This window comes from Macaca thibetana, chromosome 9 (assembly GCF_024542745.1).
Source record: "Macaca thibetana thibetana isolate TM-01 chromosome 9, ASM2454274v1, whole genome shotgun sequence".
Classification (NCBI taxonomy): domain Eukaryota; kingdom Metazoa; phylum Chordata; class Mammalia; order Primates; family Cercopithecidae; genus Macaca; species Macaca thibetana.
Window position 1 is genome coordinate 71,247,425 of NC_065586.1, and position 14,942 is coordinate 71,262,366.

Genomic DNA, 14,942 nt, shown 5'->3' on the forward strand with positions numbered 1-14,942 from the left:
GTACCATTTTTAAAAATTCATTTTGGTCGATATTTCCTATATCTTATTATGGAAATCGTTCACATATATTAAGGAAAATATAAAAATTGACCTTTTGGAAGACTCAACTGGGCAGGGACAGAATCAGCTTTTGTTCTCTGTTCTAAGTCCAGCACTCAACGCACTTGTGTTTGACACACAATATTGAATAAGTATTTGTTGTAATTAATGTTTATAAAGGACAAGCAAGAAACTAAAAATGACCCAAAATCCTACCACTTAGAAGTAACTACTGTCAATATCCAGTATATTTTTTCCTGTCTTTTATCTCTGTGCACATTTGCTATTCCAGGACTCTCATGCTATGCAGTCTAGCATATGCAAAGATGGCAACATTTGATGGTTTAATCTCAGGGGATTAGCATCACAAAAGCAAGAGAACAAATTTGAATGCAACACCTTTTATGATTGTGGCTGTATTTTTAAATCACATAATATTTTGCCAGTGGTTCCATATGAAACTTTTAAAAATTAATATTAATGCTGATAATATTAATTTTTAATATTAATTTTAATACGCTCCCGGAATGTTATGCTGTTATAGAAAAGAAGGATCTTTTTTCTAACTTCTCTCAACCAATTATCTTGTGCCCTGAAGCTGAGAAGTTAATACCCTCTGTATTTTTCAACCAACCTGGCACAAACTGCTAACCTAATTTCAGTTTGTAGATGCATTACATTAACTAAGGTGGAAAAAAAAAAACAGTTAAAACAAGCTTGATGGTATACTATGATTTTGTTTTAAAAGACAGGTTAAACACAAGACAAAGACTGGAGTTCATCATACTGAGATTGTATAGGGTATCTTTGTTAGATGAAAAAGGTATCAAAACCAAGTGACTAATTGTGGAATATCATGTATGTACATCTCAGATCCACCTTTCATTTACATCCTGTTCAGTCTGGATGAATATCCAGAACCACCTCTTATTTCCCCATAGAATCTTGGGGTTTTTCTGAATGGAAAAGAAAAGGGGTTAAACACATTGCATTTGTAACCTCTTTCATAATTACACTCCAAACAATTAAATATCCATTCAAAGTGCAAGACAGACCAACAGATTTCAAGGTAAGAAAGTACAAAATGTTCACTGATACAGTTTCAGATCCCACATTGCAATGACTCTTTAAGAAAATACCAACTGTCACATTTGGCACAGCATCAAAGCAAAATATCCACGATTATCTGAGAAGGCTATTAAAATACCCCTCCATTTTCCTACTACGTATCTGTGGGAGACTAGATTTTCTTCATCTGTTTCAACCAAATCAACAAATTTGCAACAGACTGAATGTGGAACTACCAAAGTCCAGCTGCCTTCTATGAAGCCACACATAAACTTTTAAAACAATATCGCTCTTTTCACTGAATTATTTTTGGGAAAACAGTTATTTTTCATAAAAATATGTTATTTACGTTAGCATATAATGGATACATGTAGTGAGAGAGTCAAACAATGAAAGAAGGAAATACTGAAATAAACACGTAATTACAAAGCTAGTTAAATGTGACTAAGAAGAAGAGTAATATGATGCTATCGGACAGAACAGTAGAAGACTTGTGTGGTTTTATTTCTGGTTCTCAACCCTGTGACTCAGAATACAGTGTGAAAGCTGGAAGGCCAGATGAGAAGATAAGGGCCAACCTGAGTGAAACTCAATCAGGGTGTGGGTGCCGACCAGTGCTGGGGAAATTTAACTGATTCTAAGCCACTTCCGGCCCCATCTTTGACTTCTTCTTCATTAAAAAAAAAAAAAAAAGGCCAAATATTATTAAATCTGAGGTTTTAGTCTTCAGTAGAAAACACGCTAATTTAAAGCAATATTTGACACTAAAAAAAAAAATACCAGTACAACGTAAGAAACTGACCTTGAAGCTCATTATGATGCAGAATGATTTCCAGATCTGGAAATCTGTCAGACTGACAGGTATCCAGAAACCAACACAGTAGAAGAGGAGCAATGAGTGAAAAAGTCCTTTCCAGAGAGCCAAACCTTCAGTTAGAAAATATATCCATTCACACATGCATTCATTCATTTACGGGAGGACCATATGGTCTGAAAAATAGATAATATTATTTCATTTTTTACAGATGGAATCCTCTGTTACTTCTTCTGAGATGGGTTAAAGACAGGTTAATTCAGAAAAATCAAAGACATGCTATCATGTGACCAAGACACCCTAGAAACACGTGCAGAGATCAATGGAAATATGTGTTCGCACACTGTGGTGCTCACTGCAATTTTGCATAGGCATTGAACTATGCATTTTAATGAGTGATAACACGCTGATCCTATCATCTATTATAATCTACTACCCACAAACCATTTCTTACGTCTATTTTAACTTCCTTCATTTTTGCACTGAGCCATGCTTACTTTTGGATATGCTGTTCTCTCTGCCAGGGTCATTCCTCCTCCTCTTCCAAAGCCCCCACAATTAATTATCAATTAACTGTTCCTCTAACCTCAGACTCTCTTGCCAGGGAGTATTCTCAGACACACGCCCAGGTGTACATGACATGGCCTACTGTGTTTTCCACAGAAGTTTGTACCCTATCACCATGCACATCACAATGAACCAGTGTGCCATTTCCCCATTTGACCATAAAATCAGTGAGTTCGGGACCTTGTGTGCTCCTTCACTGTCTGCAGGTACCCCCTGCACCTAACCTGAGCCCAGCACACAATACAGGATTAATGCATTTCTGCTGAATGCATGAAATGTGCAACTATATCTCTACTTGAAAATCGTTAACCAACACAGATATCCTTAAGTTTCTATTTTCCTTTTCCAGACAAGTACTGGAGCATCAAACCAATGAGTAACCTACGGGTACCTCCTACAGGAATAGGGGGTGGGATCTAAAACTGATGCCTCTCTTCTATTCTTAAACACTTTAACATCAGCTTCTCCTCCCAAAGGCAAAGCTCCACCAAGTTATTTAAGTTTCATTTTACATGACTGATTTATGAACCTCTTCAGAGGAATATGAAATGGTAAAAATACCTCTGGCTAAAAATAGTCTAGCTATTGATCACAGAGCACCTCAGACAGACCATAATGTCAACCACAAGGCAAATCCCAAAGCAGGAGACGACCACCTCCGAGCACAGGGAGCTTGGCTGCAAACCCATAGCACGAAGTCGGCTCCTGCCCTCTCTTTGGGGCACCACAGGCCTGAATCTACAACAACTGCACGTCTGGAGGCATGGATCATCTCTACTCTTCTTGGCCCTTACCTCTAATGAGAAAATCAAACTATTCTCATTGGTTGTAAGTTGACCAATACTATATTCTGAGTCCCAAGGGCATAGAGTGGGGATGTGGTAGGAGGCAGGGGAGTGGAGAAAAGAGAATATGCAGAGACAGAAATCGAAAACTTCCTGGGTTTCCGAATTTTACCATGTGCCAACCCTGAGAGGGTATGCTTGACATCTCGTTTATTCTGTATGAGTTTGTAAGTCTGCAAGGAACACAGCCTGAAAAGAGGGGACCCCATTTATATGCACAAACCAACAATGTGGAGCAAACAGACCCTTCACCACACCACTGACCTCTATATCCAATGTGATGTTTTTCTTGGCCTGCTTCCTAGCTATGAATCAGTCTGGACACTACATTGCCTAGTCACTGCTTTAGCTGATCAAAAAATGGGAATGAATTAAATGGCAAGAGGATTTAGTCGTGCAAAGCAAGTTACCAAATCAGATTTGCCTTTTAAAGGCCAGCATTCCAAGGTCAGTTCTGGATAAAAACCTAAATGGGCATTACCTAGCTCAGGCCAACCCCTCTATGTCTCTTTTGTCACACCCCCTAATGACTTGTTTAACATCAGTTTTCCCTTCTGGTTTATAAGGTCCATGAAGGCAGGAACTGGACGCATTTGGTTTACCATCCCATGGTCGGAACCTAGATCAGTATCTGCTGCTCAGCAAACACTCATAAAGATTTGTCTTCTGCATGGCTTTAGGCTGGAATGAGGCAAATGATGAAGGAGAAAGGGAAACAGATTCTATGTGTCACTGCCTGCAAGGGAGTAGGATGGAAATTAGAGATGGAATCACAAAGAGGCCTCTCATTGAGATCAAAGCCTAGCAGTGGCAAAAGCCCTACCCCGATTAAACAAAGACATCTGAGAGTCAAGTGAAAAGCCCTGGACTGGGTGTTCTGGAAGCTTAATATCATGACCACACTGATGATGCCACCCTTCCCCTGGCTCCCTACACCTCAGATGCCAGCTGACATTTTCTTTAATCACATCAGAAAAATAAATGATGTCACCATGGCAGCCCTCTCAAAATAGCAAAGAAGCAAGCCCATCCAAAATGGGCCACATTCAGTATTACATAAGTCTTGACGCTTTGGGGAAAAAAAATCACATTTTCAGGAGTCTGGCTGGGACACAGTGAACTAATGGAAAAAGCACTCAGCAGAGAGAGAAATTGGATTCCAAGTTCAGCTTTGCTACTAAATCTCTATCCTTGGGCAAGTCATTCCCCTGCTCTGGGCCTTATTTTCAGCATGTATAAAATGAGTGTGTTATCCTACAGGAAACAGGGGCAACCTTCTGGTTCTCAAATCAGAAATCACATGGTCTACCCAGGGGCCATCTCTAGCAGCCCTCCCTGATGCCCCTTCAAGGTCACTCTCTTCTGGCCATCAGTGCAAATTCAGCCTTTCCTCCTCATTTCCTCAGTGTGGCCTCTCCACACAGAAAAATCTGTTCTCTAATGTATTACCAACTTGAAACTGTGGCTTATATTGAGGCACTTCTCAAAACTCCCCTTGCATGTTCGTGGGTATCCCTTATTCTTCCTATACAGAGCACAGACACTTTAGGGAAAGACAGCAAGCATTTTATGTTCCCCCTCACACACCTCGCACAGCATTGGGCACATTACTGATGTTCAATCAGGACTTTTCAACCATATTGCAGAAAAGTATATATGTAAATTCTGTATTACTTTTATTCCACTCAAATTTTCCAAACCCCATGGGACCAACTCAGCCAGCAACCTAGCTACTAATTCCATCCTTTCTTGTTAGGGATGCCTTACCACAACGTTTCCAGGATTGATTTACCTGATTACAGGCAGCACTACCCAACAGCTCTGAATACTCTTCAATAAGTAAATACCTGTTTCACTAGAACTTTTAAAGTTACACTGACTTTGTCAAGACAATGAGCAACTTCTCTCCTGGGTTTGCACTCCAAAACCTGCAGATACCTTCTACGGGGATACAATGAGACCGACCAGTATAAAAGTGCAAAATAGTTGACCCTTGAACAATGCAGGGAATTAGGTGAACCAATCTCCTATGCAGTTGAAAATCCAAGTATAATTTTTGACTCCTCCAAACACTTAACTCCTAATAGCCTACTGCTGACCAGAAGCCTTACTGAAAACATAAACAAATGATGAACACAGATTTTGTATGTTCCATGTGTTACATACCTGCATTCTCAAAGTAAGCTGGAGAAAAGAAAATGTGATTAAGATACTCATAAGGAAAATATATTTACTACTCATTAAATGGAAATGGATCATTGTAAAGGAGGAGGAGAAAGACAAAGGTTGGTCTTGCTGTCTCAATGGTGGCCCAGACAATAAAACCTCTGCACTTAAGTGGAACTGCACAGTTCAAACCTGAGTCGTTCAAGGGTCAAGTGTATTCTCCATTCAGACAACCTCCTCTGCTATGAGTATATATGTACGACTTCTGCAATCTGGCTGATTCAGCCTATAGATGGCCTCAGGGCAGAAGCAGCCTTTCGGCCTTTTATTTTAACTTGAAAGAAAGGATTTTAAAAGTTGAAGGAAAAAATCCATAAGCAAAAGAAGCTTATGTGAATTTTAAATAATAGATGTTTACTTTTTTTGAAACCATATCTACTATCTGTGTTTCACAGGGTCCCTGGAGTGTAAGTCAATTGTGAATGAGACTGTTAACAACCTACTTTCTCTCACAAATGGGCCTAGGAAGCTCATATGGAAGTGTTTGGCAGGGGCGCACAACTCCTGGTATGGTCCTTGGCAAAATAGGGTCTTCCCTTATCTGAAAGGCCAACTCTTTGGTGGAAGGCACAGCTCTCTGAGGTAGTGGTTAGGATGGAAGAGGCACCCACCGCCCAGCTAGGCAGATGCAGTCAAATCAACCCAGTATTAACAGTGTGACAGGTGGGCAGCTCCTTCTGCAACTACATTCAGAGGGCAGGGGCGGGGGGTGGGGAGGCTAGACGCTGCAGACACTGAGGGCGCTGTCCATAGTCCCATTCTTAGACCAAGAGCTCCAGTGTCCTCCCTGGAAACAAGACTCTTTCAGTCCCACTTTATGTACAGAAAGAGTGACTATTTTAGACGTGAATATAGAAACTGATGGGACTGGCCCAAATGAATGTTTTAAAAAAATGAAGACTTGGTTTATGTTTAAAAGTTTAAGGCAATTTCCCTGCACTTTTATTTAAAATACTTTTTCGTTTCTTTTTTAAATATCATTGCTTTTTTCTGTTAGTCCAAAAATAACATATAAAAATCACCTTGTGGCCGGGCACGGTGGCTTATGACTGTAATCTCAGCACTTCAGTGGCTTATGACTGTAATCTTCAGTAGATCACCTGAGGTCAGGAGTTCAAGACCAGCCTGGCCAACATGGCAAAACCCCGACTCTACTAAAAATACAAAAAAATAGCTGGGTGCAGTGGTGGGCACCTGTAACCCCAGCTACTTGGGAGGCTGAGGCAGAATTGCTTGAACCTGGGAGGCAGAGGTTGCGGTGAGCCAAGATCATGCCATTGCACTCCAGCCTGGGTGACAGAGTGAGACTCTGTCTCAAAAAAAAAATCAACTCGTAATTTATCCTCAGGTATACTCACAAAAATGTGAACAAACATGTACAGGGGTAATAACCAAGGCACTATTTTTAATACAGGGAAATGGAATAAAACTATGTATTCATCAATAGCAAACTGGTTAAATGGATCATGATGCATCCATACCATGGAATACTACACAACAGTCAAAAAGAGTAGTATAGCTCTGTATTTAGTAAACAAAAGATGCCTGAAATCTATTATATTAAAAATGAAAACAATTCAATGTGCAAGTGGCAGAACAGTATGTGTCACAATTTCATTTAGAAAAAATGGAATCTGTGTGTGTACAATTGTAGGCACACAGGAAAGGTCTGGAAGGGCATTTACGGAACTTAACAGTGGCTGTCTCTGAAGGATAGGATAGGATGTGCTTGGATTGCAGAAGCTATTTTTATACATATAATTCTGTCCTATTCAAGTTTTTCCATGTATTAGTTTTTCAGCTGGTGCTCAGGTGGCAGCCTTGGATTAACCATAACATGTAACTGACCCATGCATAACCCACTTTTATTTAGTCAGATATTTTTAACAATTAAGCATTTTTGAACCCATCACTCCGGGCAACTACTACTCCAGATCTCATGTTCATTATTACTTGTATAATTAGTAAGTAAAATACAACAAATAAATAAGTTCAAAAAATTAATTTGGTTGCCTTTTAAACTCACTGCTCTTGAATAAAGCAAAAATTTTCAAATTTAATTCTAGTTCTCTCTTAACGCATAGAGTAACCACATCTGCCCTTTTTTCAACAGCATGGTGCAGGTCACCCTGGTGGCCATTAACGGGTCTAGACACTAACTTCCCACCAGGAAACACCGGAAACCAAAAGGGAAACATTTTTCATTAGAGATTATTTCCCTAGGAGCAAAGCAAGTCAGAGGCTGATTCAAATCCATCCTAACTACGTAATTTAAAAAATGTCTCGCCTGAACAAAAAATGTCTAGGCTTCCCTTCAAGGTAGAATGTAAGCATTTACGTGATAGCAAGTAAGATCTCTTTAATCTATGGAGTGTCTCAGGAAGTTTTAATTATTACATTTTAATAGACAACACAAAATAGAAGAGTACCAGAGGGCAAAGAAAGGATGACATTAAATCGATCTCTATAATAGAACTCAAATTATTTGGAAACCTACCTTCTAGGATGTTTTACTCCATCAATTTTAATGTCCTTTGATTCCATGAATTTCTAAGCCTCTATTTAAAACGAAATCTGACATTCTGCATTTGAGAAATACACTGACTTGTTATGTGTACTTTTCTAGTTTGGGTTAAATTTATACTTACTGATAAGGAAATGCTTCTCTAAGTATGATGATTTCTCAAGCAATAGCTTCTATGATCTACAACTTGTGAAAACCTATCTCAACTCTTTGCAAGTGGGCAAAACTTAATCTGATATACGTCATTTTCCAAAAAGTCAAGTCTCAAACTTAAATCATAGAAGTACAGCAATATCAGAAAGTCTTTCCTCTAGGTTTCCTAATGTCTGCTTCTCTCAAATATAAATTAAATTAAATGGATTCTCAGCTACTAACATTTAATTAATCTGGGCAGATAATACAACATGGCAAATAAACCAAACTTATTTATACTGGGGAAACATTTTTGAACTTAAGACAGCATCTTGCCCTACTGACTTTATAATACAGAAACTGTCAAGAAGATGAGCTCACTCAGCTCACTCTTTCTACCTTCCCATTCAACTCACCCTTGCACGCCATTTGGTGCTAGGAATGGATCCCCCCATGGCTAGGCTGTGCTAGTCTTCTCTCTAAAAACATTATCTGTAGTTTACAAATTCCCAGCTGAGAAGGAATTAGATATTTGACTTTGTTGCTGGGTTGCAGACCATGCACACAGAGGGTAAATGATATCAAAGCCCTGTGCCTCCTGGTCCAACTATATCAATAAGAAATGCAATCAAGGCACCTGCAAATAGCAAAAATCAACCTTGCTTAGCATTTGTTTGTAAGGGGATTGGGGTGCTGCTTAAAGCAATGGGGTTAGCATCCCGTCAGCAACACTTACTCTTCTTTCCTAAGAAGCTCCTCCTCTGATTCTGTCAGGCGTTGCCTCAGTGCAGCTATCATTTCCACGGCCACGTCCACCTGTCTGTTCAGGGCCCGCTCTCGTCTCTGAACTTCCTGCTTTTTCTGAGTCAGTTGCACAAAAGCTGCCCGAACTTCCAATAGTTCTGCAGTTTTCTGGGCCAACTCTTTGGTGAGTTTATCAATTCTCTTCTCAATGGTCCTATCCACAGCCTCAACCATTCGATTGAATTTTTCTCTGACATGTGCCTCGAAAGAAGCTTTGGTGTCTGAGGTGGGCAGTCCGGGACCGGACCGTGGCCCATCCAGGGAGTCTGCACGGAGGTCCATGGCAGTGTAGGTCTGCACATAGGACACAGGCCTCTCTGCCACCACCTCAAATGGCTTCCTGTCCTTGGAATGTTCATGTGAAATGCTGTACAAGTTAACATAGCTCGGTTTCTGCTTTACCACGTTGCCACTGCTCTGCAGTTTTCCCGGTTTCAGGAGTTCTGAGGAAGTGACTAGGTCTGTGTCTTTGAGGGATGGAAAGACACTGCATTTTGTCAAGAGGGTTCTTTCTTCGTAGCTGTGACTGAACTCCAGATGGGCCCTCAAGGATGACAAGCTTCTAAATCTGGTATGGTCTCCACACCTCGGGCAGCGGAATGGCAGGCACACAGCAACATTCTCAAAGGACTCCTGCCAGGGATATCTGCTTTCCTCAAAAGCCTTCTGTTGCATTACTCTAAAAGTCCTGGGAGGGGGAAAATAGGTAGTTTACATGTCTGCTGAAAGGCACACTACTAAAATGATTGCTGCTTATCTCCATGACAGCAGAGGTTTTTTGGTTTCAAGTGACTTTTGCATAGAATATTTCATGTTGCAATTAAAACCTACAGCCCATGGGCCAAATCCATCCACATCAATTTCTGCATTATTTACTGCTGCTGTATCAATTTCTGTATTATTTATTGTAAACCAAAATGGCAGTGGTAACTGAGACTGAGATTCTGCTCCTAAAAGCTAAAATATTTACTACTTTTACAGAAAAAGTTTGCCATCTCCTACCTAGAATCAAAAAGGTGAGTAACATCCCCTCTTCACAGATGAGAACACTGGAGCAAGGAAGTAAAGCCATTAATCCAAGGTCAGATGGAAAGTGGTAGATCCAGAAGTGGAATTCAAGTTTCCTGCCCTCCTGAATTTGGCACACTAAATGCAAAACCATGCCCCATTTTAAGGATACAATCCGAGATGCGTGAACACAAGAATATATGAAAACTCACATGAATTGTCAAAATGGGTCCTAAGACAGCAAGCTCGGGACCTATCCTCAAGTACAGGAAAGATTACTCAAGCCATGCACAGTGGCATTAAGCCTACAATCAGCTGAACATTTTTCACCCTGAAATTTTTGCCTTTTTTTCCTTCAAGTATTGCTGTGATGACATAAACCAAAGTGCTTATCATAACAATAATAGACCCCATATGTGAGTTTTCCTGAAACCTGGGGACCCAATGTGTCAAATACCATTTGACATAAGTGGGGCCATGGCCAAGATTTTTATTATCATAGAGGGTTCTGGATGGATTTGTCTTGTCTCAGATGCTATTTTATGAGACAACCTCTAGGGATGGTCAATGTGTGAACCAGGTAGGCATCAGCATACTCTCTTAATAACAGGAAGTTCTGGTTTCCTTGTAGGAATTTATTATCTTCACCCTAGCAACAGATGACTGTTGGCAACCCAATTCTGCAAGCAGTGCATATCTTCTATTCTTCCATGAATGGTTTCTACTTAAATGTAACAAGCATTGGACCCAAAACGAGGGAGCCCAGCTGGGGTCTTTGGGTGAAAAGAGTCCTCAACCTCTTCAAAAGCAGAGGTGCAAATAGTCCCCAGGTAGCGAGGCGGGCAAGGCTTCTAGGTGAAGCCTCTGGCCCCCAGAGAGGGTAACCTCTCCCTGTGATGGGTACACCGGGGTGTTTAACCACTGGTTTTCTGGGAATGAGATGCAAACCCTGGCTCAGCACAGGGCCAAAGACGCTGGCAAGAGGTAAAGAAAGGGGAAGTCAGGATTCTAGGGGGGCAATGGGCAAGGGTGGCATTTTGGATGGGAAAATGGGTAATCACACACTTCAGAGCACGCAGGCTTTTATGGGCCCAGGGGAAACCCCAGTCCACGGGGCTCATGGAACAGCCCTAAGTGACTCTGCCAGAGAAGGGCAGGCTGGCAATGACCCTGCCCCGGGGTCCCAGCTCTCCCCGCCCCCGCTCCGCTGCGTGCCAGCCCACGGGTGCCAGAGTGGATTCGTGTGCACACGAGTTCCTGCTGGTCGGGGCCGGGAAGCCGGCTCTCCCAACTCCCCGCCATGCTGCGGGCTCGGGGACCCCCTCCCCAGCCCTGGCCACCCCGGTCGGTCCCCTCCGCCGAGCCGCGGGCGCAGATAGCCGGCGGCCGCCTCTTACCCGACTTGTTGCTGCTGCTGCAGCCGCCGCCGCCGGTGCTGATGCTGCGGGAGCGAAGCGGTTTTCAGCAGAGCCGTAAATCAGACTGAGCCGGGCCGGCTCCCACCCCACGCCGCACCTCCGCGCCGGGACCTGCGGCGTCCAGGGCGGAGCGAGGCGCGGCTAGCCAGCGGGGGCGGCGCTCGCGGGCACCGGGGGCACCGCGCTGGGGGTGCGGGGGTTCCGGAACGCCGCGGCCCAGGGCTGCCACCTCCGCGGGGAACACCCTTGCTCTGCCCAGCTGGCGGGAGCATCATCTGCCCGCCCGCCACCCAGCCGGGAGCCCGATCCGACTCAGGATTACACTGACATCACTGCGAGAGATGCTGGGATCATTCCCCGGGGGAGGGAAGGGAAGACGCGTGTCAGCCTCCCAGTCGCGGCGCTTTCTGCAGGCCCTGGCAAGCTTTTTTGCACTTAGTTTAGGGGGAGCGGGAGAGTGTGGATGAGGATACAGCATAGCTGGGCATCTTCTTTGAAAATCTGGCAGTTGGAAGGCCTGGGTATTTAATTAGGACCTCTTCATCCCTAGCAGCGGGGCGAGAATGTCCCAAAATAACTAACCCAGAGAGTACACTCCAGCCTTCCTAGGCAAGTGTCCTGAGGCTACGTTAACGGGCAAAACTAAATCTAGTAAAGTGCAGGGATTATGAACAAACAAAGCAACAAGATCCCCTCACCTACACCCCCATCTCTGAAGAGGATGCCCCCTTTCCCTGGAGAAAAGATTCGTCCTCCTAAAGAGAGGATGTCCTGAAGAGAAGACGGCAAATATTCCTTCTGAAGGACTCTGATGCCTCAGCTTGCTGAGTTTTCGCTTTTCTCTCTCTCTCTCTCTCTTTTTTTTTAAATCTGTTTTGGTTTGCCCCTACTGTAACTCCTGAAATGTGAAACCAAGATAAAAGTTACTTTTGGGTTTCCTTGTTCAAAGAAGATATTCTGTTCATCTGTAGACAGTTAATGCATCCTCTTGACTCCTCGGGGTGTCTTCTCAAGGCTTACTGTTACTCATTTCAACACCTGATTTTAACTGTTAAGAGCGCAACAGTTAATCTTAGTTGAGATTTTGTTTTGTTTCTGACAAATGAAAACAAATGAATTGCTTTGTTTTTCACAAATGAATTATCACATCAAATGCAATGAAGATCCCAAGCTCTAGCATCAGACTTGATTCAAATCCTGGCTCTAGGGTTTGGGTCGAGTAACTAGACTTTTCTGTTCCTTCAATTCCTCGTCTACGAAATGAAGATAATCAGGACCTGCCTCTTAATATAGCAGTGGATCGAATGCGCTGATGATGATGGAGTTTTGTAAAAACGCTACCTGACCGGGACACACGCTGATAGTCAGCTGTTATCGTTGTTGCTACTTCATTTATAATAATTATTATTTCCATAAGAAAGGGGCCTGCACACCTTTAAAAAGCAGGAAGGAGAAGAGGAATTAATATGTACTAACTTCCACATAAATGGAGATAGGCTAGTGTGCTGGGATGTGTTTGCTTTGAAAATATTATATTTCATTGAAGTTACTTTTTGACTCGCTCTCAAGACTATTCCAAGAATCAATTCATTTAGTAAAAACTTAAAGTCTGAAAGGTACACACATTGGAGTGGCAAGTTATCTCGGTCATCATGGGAGGCGCCTGCAGGTCAAGCTCTCACACCCGCTGCCTTCATGGCAAAACACAGCTAAAGCGTGCTCTGGAGAGGAAAAGGCTTACGGTTCAGACTCCTCCCTTCCTTTTTTTTTTTTTGAGACAGAGTCTCGCTCTGTTGCCCAGGCTGGAGTGCAGTGGCGTGATCTCAGCTCACTGCAACCGCTGCCTCTCGGGTTCAAGCGATTATCCTGCCTCAACCTCCCTAGTAGCTGGGATTACAGGTGCCTGCCACCACCCGGCCAATTTTTGTATTTTCAGTAGAGATGGGGTTTTGCCTTGTTGGCCAGGCTGGTCTTGAACTCCTAACCTCATGTGATCTACTGGCCTCAGCTTCCAAAGTGCTGGGATCACAGGTGTGAGCTACCGCGCCTGGCCAGCTCCTCCCATTTCTTAGACAGCTGCTACTCCTTTTTTTGTCCTAAGTTCCTCCCCTTTTAAATGAGAGAATGGAGATTTTCAAAGTCCTTTTCTCACCCTAAAAATATCATAAAATATTATCAAATAATTGTGGAGAGGTTATTCTATGCAGGGCCTAAAGCTGAGTATTGTGGGAAATTCAACTTTGGTCAACAGGCATTTAGGACCATAAGTGGTTCTCAAAGTGTCACTTGTGTATACCACCAATTACCTCATTTAATCTTTGGACACCTGTGAGGTAGGGCGGACCTTGTGCACTCAGTTCCAGCCATCTTGGCATCCCTTTACTTAACAGCCCTGCTTCTTCCCGTCTCTGGGACCTCTTTATCAGGTAATGCCTACTCATCCCTCAGAGCTCATCCTAAGTATGCCCTCTCTGAGGAGGTCTTCCCTGACACTCCTGGACAAGGTTAGTGCATACTAGGAAAATTTCTCACGACAGGATTTGTCACAGTAATTCTGTGTACTGGGTTATGGGTGTAGTTGTCTCTCTAATATTTATGTCCACTGTTAAATTGTTAGCGATGTGAGTCAGGGACCCTGTCTGTCTTACTCTCCAATATATTCCCAGGAGTTAGCACAGTGCTGATCAAAGTGCTCAAAAAATATTTGTTAAAAGAATGAATAATGAACAAATAAATCCCCTTTCTACATAGGAGGAAACAGGCCCAAAGAAGTTAAGTAACTTTCTCAAGATCACAAACGTAGAAAGCATTAGAGCCAGGATGGCAAACCCTGGGCTTTTAACTACTGTACTCATTGGCTTTCCAGTTTTTGATGAAGAAAATAAAGTTCTAGGAAGTAAAGTGACTTGCCTAAAGTCATATAAGTAATAAATAATAAAATCAGGATTAGAGTTCATGTCTTCTAACACTGATGTTTTTCTATGGCACATTATGCTGTTTTACTCTGCCCTCCAGGCGCTTACAACTAGTGGGATGGGAACAAGGCATATATATAAACTTATATATAAACATATATATGGCATATATATAAACATACATATATATGGTTAAAGGAATTAAATGGGAAGTGTCTGTAGGGCCTGACATCATGCCTGGCACATAGTAGATGTTCAATAAATGTTTGCTGAATTATTAATGATCATCTCTCTCACCTGTAGAGTAATTACAATGGATCTTACTATACTAAACGTTTATGCACATATCCAGAGTTTCTCAAAGTGGGACCTATGGAGCTGGTCAAAATGCAGATGTCTGGAACCTTGACCAGGCGTGGAATCTGCAGGTGTGGATCTTGAAGATCTGCATTTTCACCTGTCTCTCCAGGAGACTCTCATGACCACTGAAGTTTGAGAAACACTCCGTTGTTACATTAACCAACGAGGCAGACATTGGCAGCCCTTTATGCACAAGACAGAATGCTGCTGGAGATGTGATGA

The 14,942-nt window shown here is 42.5% G+C and overlaps 2 protein-coding genes across 3 annotated transcripts in view; both read right to left on the minus strand.

Moving 5' to 3' along the window:
* The window catches only part of ZNF365 (zinc finger protein 365), a 28,199-nt gene extending 16,482 nt beyond the window's left edge, over positions 1-11,717 (minus strand). For both annotated transcript variants that reach the window (XM_050803059.1, XM_050803060.1), the window contains exons 1-2: positions 11,425-11,717; positions 8,952-9,707 (exon numbers count right to left, since the gene is read on the minus strand). In XM_050803059.1, coding sequence (XP_050659016.1) covers positions 8,952-9,694 — 743 coding nt within the window. In that variant the 5' untranslated portion in view covers positions 9,695-9,707; positions 11,425-11,717. The remainder of the gene's footprint in view (positions 1-8,951; positions 9,708-11,424) is intronic.
* The window catches only part of NRBF2 (nuclear receptor binding factor 2), a 1,206,382-nt gene that overhangs the window by 760,720 nt on the left and 430,720 nt on the right, over positions 1-14,942 (minus strand). The gene's annotated exons all lie outside the window — the stretch shown is intronic.